The sequence below is a fragment of the Mchenga conophoros genome, linkage group LG8, assembly GCF_057382185.1.
Source record: "Mchenga conophoros isolate Kocher_MC1m ecotype Shallow Benthic linkage group LG8, M_conophoros_male_GT1.1, whole genome shotgun sequence".
NCBI classification, from domain to species: Eukaryota; Metazoa; Chordata; class Actinopteri; order Cichliformes; family Cichlidae; genus Mchenga; species Mchenga conophoros.
In genome coordinates, this window is record NC_140533.1 from 4,641,711 (window position 1) to 4,647,961 (window position 6,251).

A 6,251-nucleotide genomic window follows, 5' to 3' on the forward strand; every position below is an offset into this window, starting at 1 on the left:
TCACATGTCAACCATCTCTACAGTAATTTTCCTGGACCTGTCTGAGCAACGAGGCTAAAGTTATGAATTAGTAATGAAATGCTGACACATTCCCAAAGACTTCCCTTGTGAGAGACTAAATGACTGCGTGGGATTGCTCCTTGAAAAACAACAGCTATATCAAAAGAGATTATGAGTTGGAAACAGGGATTGTGCAAAGATTAACGAGGCACTGTAGCTTCATTTCGAAATCCATTATTTTGTTCAACATGTCATTTCATCACATGTACTTGATAACAGTTTAGTGTTGCAGTGCTATTCTTGTTGTCAGTATTGTAAGCCTGGGGATTATTGTGGTGATAAGCTTAGACTGTTAATAAGGTGTATGACAGAGAAACAAGTTGTACCTCATTCCTGGTAAAGATTACGTCAGAATACATATTTCTAAACAACCTCTGTTCAAAAGTTTGACTCCACCATATGTGTAAGGATGCAGATGTGTGGGACTACTGAAAAATGTTTCCTGTCTTTTCTCCTCACACAAACAAATTCTTGTAAAATGAGAGCACACTTGCCCCAGTAACTAATAGACCCAGTTTGGCTGGTTTCTGTTAAATGGGTTGTGTGACCAATTCTTAGATTTCACAACAAGAAAATCACCACAGAGACTAATCACGAGCACAAGCCTTAGAAGGAAATCAGTGGGGACAAAGGAACAACATGAATAATCTCATCAGGATGTAAATGAAGTAGAAATGTGCAAATAGAGGACAGTCTCCTGATTTCCAGGTCAGAGTGAGGAAACACATTTAACATCCCAAAAATTTGATGAAATAAATGAAACACTATTTAAAACAGAAACAAAACAATCAAAACAGGATCATGTTACGCTGGAGAATCAGAGAAGAGCTAGAATAAGCACAACCACAGTGCACCCAAACACTTACTTGCAGGATTTTTCCAGGGGTCTAAAAACATGGCATTCAAGGGCCCACAAGAAATCTGAATATTTAATCAGAGATGAATATAGTGTCAAAAACACTGGGCATGAATTTCAGGCTCTGTGCCCACATTTAGATGTACTACACAAAAAGTGGCACTGATAAAGAGTTTGAACATAGTATGTATTGAATAACTGTTGGAAACAAATCCATTGTCCCTAATTAGTAATAGTACAAAAATTTTATGATCAAAAATATTTAAAAATACTATTTATGCAGAATCATATATATTAGATTACTGGATCATAATTACTGATTGAGTAACACTTATCAAACTTTAAGCTGGATTTGATTTACTTTGATTCTTCTGGATAGTTTGATCTGTAATAACACATTATCATCAATTAATGGATTTATATTTTAAAATCTGCAAAATGATAATCTAAACCTTTAAAGTTAATGATATAGAGCACTAACGGATTAAAAAAAATTGGTTAAAGTAGAAATCGCCACAACACAAAAATAAAGCTGAAGTACATTATAACTATATTTCAGTAAAGTACATTCTGACACTGGCTGCTAGTTGTTCTTCTGTAGTAGTTTAAGCCTGCTGGTATTGGGACTGGATTGAGGGTGGGGGACCGAAGTGATCCCCCTCTGGACACGTCCCTGATCAGAAGGTGATAAGACGTTACCATGTCACTGTCTTAATGTAAGAAACCAAACAGCGTAAAAAACAAAAACAAAAAAACCCCCAAACAAACATGCAAAATCACAAGAACCAAAATGAGAACAAAGTTAGGTAAAGTAAAACAAGCAACACAAGGAAGTATTAACCAACCACAACAATAAAGCATACAGCATTGTGATTTGCACTTTTCTTTTAGTCTCTTCTCTCTTGCTAATGTTACTTTGGGAATGTCTTACATGCTGATGTGCAGCTGCTGAGTTTAAGGTGCTCAGCATACAGGGAGCATTTCAGGTCAAGGTTCCATCTCTTTTGTTGGTGAATCAAATATCCACCTATGAGATTGTGATGAAGCTCAGAATTTTCACCCTACAGAATATAGAGATGTTTATTAAAGGAAAATTATTCTCGACTACATAATGCTTTAAATGTGAAGATCTGCACCTGAAGCTTTAGCGCCGATTCCATGGTCCAACATCACCATCCAGAAATCTGCTTTGTGCTTCTAATTATGACACAAATGGAGAATCTCAGTGATGTAATAGGTCTTCCACTGGTACCTCTAGGTTTCCAAGATACCAGAAGATCCACAACACCAGGCTGAGGAACATGAGAAGTGGCCCAGAGAAGACAAAGAAATCCCAGAAGTCGAGGGGAGTGAAAATGCCAAAGAAGAAGAGGACAAAGCCTACTGCATCCAGGAGACAGCAACAAAGAAAAACACCAGGCAGCGTCCAACAATGATGAGAGAAAAAAATAGACATACAGAACAGAAGGTGAACTCAAAAAAAGGAGAGGATCAGACATAAGCAGTCATCCATGAAGATAACCAGGCAATGACTACGTTCAAATACACTTTATTGAAAAAATAATTGACATCTGTCATGAAAACAGAGCACAAAAAAAAAAAGAAAAAAAAAAAGACTATGTCCAAGACTTTTTCTTCCAATGTGCACAGCCCGTCTCCTTAATGTGGATGTGGGGCTCTTCCCTGATTAAGAAACTGTCTCCCCTATTTAATAATATATTTTTTAAAAATGACATCGGCTCAGGTTTTTCAGTTTGTTGGAGTTTTCGGAACGTGGCTCAGGCACGGTGAAGGAGCGAGAACCACCCTTCAAAACAATGGGAAAGTCGGTCATCACCTGTAAAGAAGAAGAGGAGATGAGGCTTTTATTTACTGGCCGAGTTGAGAACCAGATTAAATTAAAGTATCAATTGCAACTGACTTTCAGAACATGGTAATAGGATATTACCATTATTTAACTAAGAGCCAAGTTAATTGTATAAATATTTTTTTCATGATCGGAATGTGAATATAAATTTTAAATAATAAACTAACATAAATAACTGATTATTATCTGCTATTTAACCCCCAAGAAAAGAAACGAAAAATACATAAAAATACATTAACCTTTGAAAGAACTAGATGTTTACTACAAACAAAGAAACAAAAGAAACAAACAAACAGTGAATCCATTCAGCATTATTAGCCTACTATAGCAACAAGTACATGCACGGCTCAACACCAAATCCTGATCCTAACTGCTAATGGCAGGATTAATATCTTGTTTGCAGTTTAAGGTCCACAGTGTAATATCAAATCTAACTGATAAACACATTACACGCTGACTCATTATATAAAGAATAGGTGGTTGCTACAAAAGCAATGTTATCCTTAGGTGGAGGCGTGTGATCACTGGTGTACAGTGATAAACACGGGTAATATAATGTGCCTTCAGTCAGAACTGTGGGCAGTGAGTTCAGTGATACTGAGGTCTGCATCGTGACTCCGCCCAAACACACCTGTGTTTTTAAAAAAAAATCTTCAACCAAACCAGCTGTGAAACTTTTACTGACTCCAAGTAAAGTATACTGTTCAGTATACTGAACTTTTAGTTCAGTATACTGAATGGCTGGTCTTTTTCCCCCCAATTACAGCTGGATGTTTGTCTGAAAAATACTTTTCTAAAGAGTAAATATCTTATTTATCAAAAGTCTAATTTAATAAACATCAAGTCTTGATTTTTAAAATTGTCAGCTTCCTGGCTTTTACATTTTTAAATAAACTGTAAAACCCTTTTTATGTCATTGTATAAATGTTGGATAAAATAGAAGACTTTTATTGAAAAAAAGTTTATGCTTATGTGGGCTCAGTCTATGTTTTGGGAGCTGAGCCTCACTGACTAAACAAACTTTTCTTCATTGAATTTTTCTTTTCTGGGCCTGGGCTAGGTTTAATCCATGTATGGAAAAACTGCTTTAAGATTTAGTACCAGAAACCTTGTAAATGTAGAAAAATATAAACTCCAGTGGAGGTATACCGACTCTTGTGTTGAATTTCCAGAAACATGGGACGTGACCTTAGTTTAGTGTCTCAGTGCTTGCTTGTCTTACATCAAACGCAGTAAAGTCAGAGTACAGAACACAGCCTTATTGTTGCGAATATAGTGTTTGCTTTTGTGACCACAGCATTTGTCACATTTCCATATCTCAAGATCATTAGTCAAGTTAGGTAATGTAGGACTCTGGCTAGGAGCCATTAGAGTTAACTACATGGAACTACTGGATGGGCAAAGGCAGATTCGTATATGATCCCTGCTCGTTTTCTGTGGCCGGGTGCCCAACCATACCTACAACCACCCACCCACCGATCTACCGCACTCCATTTCACTGGATCAAAAGTGCTGCTTTGTTCCATTAAAATGCAATTGCTCGTTTTGGCCCAAAGGTCTGGCTTGCCAGCCAGTTACAAGCAAACTGACAGCTAAAATAATAACTGTGAAGGTGAGTAGAAATGGTCAGGCTCATTAATTAAAAGCTGCCACAGGCCACTGAAGATCTTTTTACAGCAGCTAGGAAAAGAAAAGAAAAAACCCCTCAATCTATTATTACAGTTATTCATGCGCTGAGTGCTGAGAAAGGTCCTGGAAAGCTACTCTTTGGAGGAGCTGGTGTTGAGCTCCACTCTTTGGCAGAGCTCTAATCTGAGGGCACCCATTCCTCCCCTTTCCCTGTGGGTGACATCTGAGGGTAGTGTGATGTAAAATATCTGATAATTATAACTGGGGTGACGGCAGTTCGAGTGGGTTGCCATGTCATTATGTAAGACAATGTGGATGCCAACATCACTGATGAAAGAGTTAATGCTGTGGCAGTGAGCAGCTAACAGCAAGCAAAACAACAGCAAAGTGGCAGGAAGGGTGAAAGCAGGGCAACGTGCTGAATATTTATGACTTTCAATTAGAATTGTTTTTGGGTTCCACACAGTCTGGGGATCATTCATTTTTCAGTTTGCTTTAACTTTTACAGAATGTAATAGGTTACAGTGTCAGGAGATTCAGTAGGTTAGGGAGGGAGCGAATGAGTTTTCAAAGTCTCCGCAACACTGAACAAGTTCCAATAATAGACTCAAGACAGAAAGGACGCGAATAAGGCCTCTGGTTTGCTGTTGGGTGAAATACGCACCATGATCTGTCAGAGCAGCCTCTCTGGTTTGCAATCCTGTGCCTGCAGACCCACATCTGAGCTCCTCAGCACCCCCAGCTCCATGTTTTTGTATGCTAGGGATGCGCACTCAGTCCCTCCATCAAAGCCTTTGTTGTCATGGCCGGACAAGACTAAGTTGCCACCTTCCCACATAACCCGAGGCGGCGCAGACGCACGCACAGTGCCGCTCATCTCTTTCCCGTTCCCCATGCTTTTCTTCTTGAAGTCATCTGCTTCCATGGGCTTCTTGCCGCTCACGGACAGCCTCTCGGACAGTTTCCTGGCCCAGTACCTTAAGTTGATGGAGTTTGTCCTGTCAGCCGAGTAAAGCTGTACGTTTCCCGTGTACCACAGTACCCACCACACTAAGCTGAGAAAAATGATGAGTGAGCCCGTGTAGATGAGGAAATCTCCATAGAAGCGGCCGTCCAGCTTAAGGTTTCCGAAAATCCCGACCAACAGTACAATCAGACCAATAACGTCAAAAATGAGGGCGAGGAAGAATAACGGCGGGCAGTTCCCCACGAAGCTGCGATCCATCCCAGAGCAGAGTCAAGAACCGGGCGCAGAGTAACTCAAACAACTTGTTCTTCAGCACGCACATTTCCACACTCTTACACCTGTGCGGTGATCAACTGCGCAAACCCCGCCCTGATTCCACGTCACTGACTCGAAAGCGTAGCTTGTGCTTAATGCCACTTTTAGATGCACAGTGTAAATTTCCATACCTGGTCGTCTGGAGACAATGGAAATAAGACCTACATCGGGATGAAAGGGTCATTTCATCCAAGCTGCAAGTTCAGCTGTCCAGTGATTGTCAGGTGGATTTAACCTGAACACGCTGCTGCTTAGATTTATAAAACATATTTTTTGTATCTGTGTGTTTCATTATTTATGTTGTGCACGTTTAGTCTGGTGTGTTATCTGCACAATTTAATTGTGTAACACCACCGTCATCTGATTTGAAACGTCTTATTAATATAAAAAAATAGTTATCTAAGCATTAAAGCTCTGAAATATGTCACATTCACTGATTTTTATTGAATTATATGCCCTAGGACAGTCACCAACCCCCGGGCCTCGGACCAGTACCGGTCCGTGAGTCGTTACCGGGCCGCGAGAGTTGAGGCTCAGGTGTGAAATGTATGGTTTTC

General features: G+C 39.7%; 1 protein-coding gene across 1 annotated transcript; it reads right to left on the reverse strand.

Moving 5' to 3' along the window:
* Positions 1-2,386: 2,386 nt before the first annotated feature.
* Positions 2,387-5,752, reverse strand: LOC146567956 (transmembrane protein 238-like). Its single transcript, XM_085283332.1, has 2 exons — positions 5,077-5,752; positions 2,387-2,753 (listed from the first exon to the last, which is right to left on the reverse strand). The coding sequence occupies exon 1, from the start codon at positions 5,635-5,637 to the stop codon at positions 5,086-5,088; it is 552 nt and encodes a 183-aa protein (XP_085139458.1). The 5' UTR covers positions 5,638-5,752; the 3' UTR covers positions 2,387-2,753; positions 5,077-5,085.
* Between the last annotated feature and the right edge of the window lie 499 nt (positions 5,753-6,251).

Coding starts and splice junctions, on each gene's coding strand:
- LOC146567956 (XM_085283332.1), bottom strand. CDS start 5,637: ATGGATCGCAGCTTCGTGGGGAACTGCCCGCCGTTATTCTTCCTCGCC.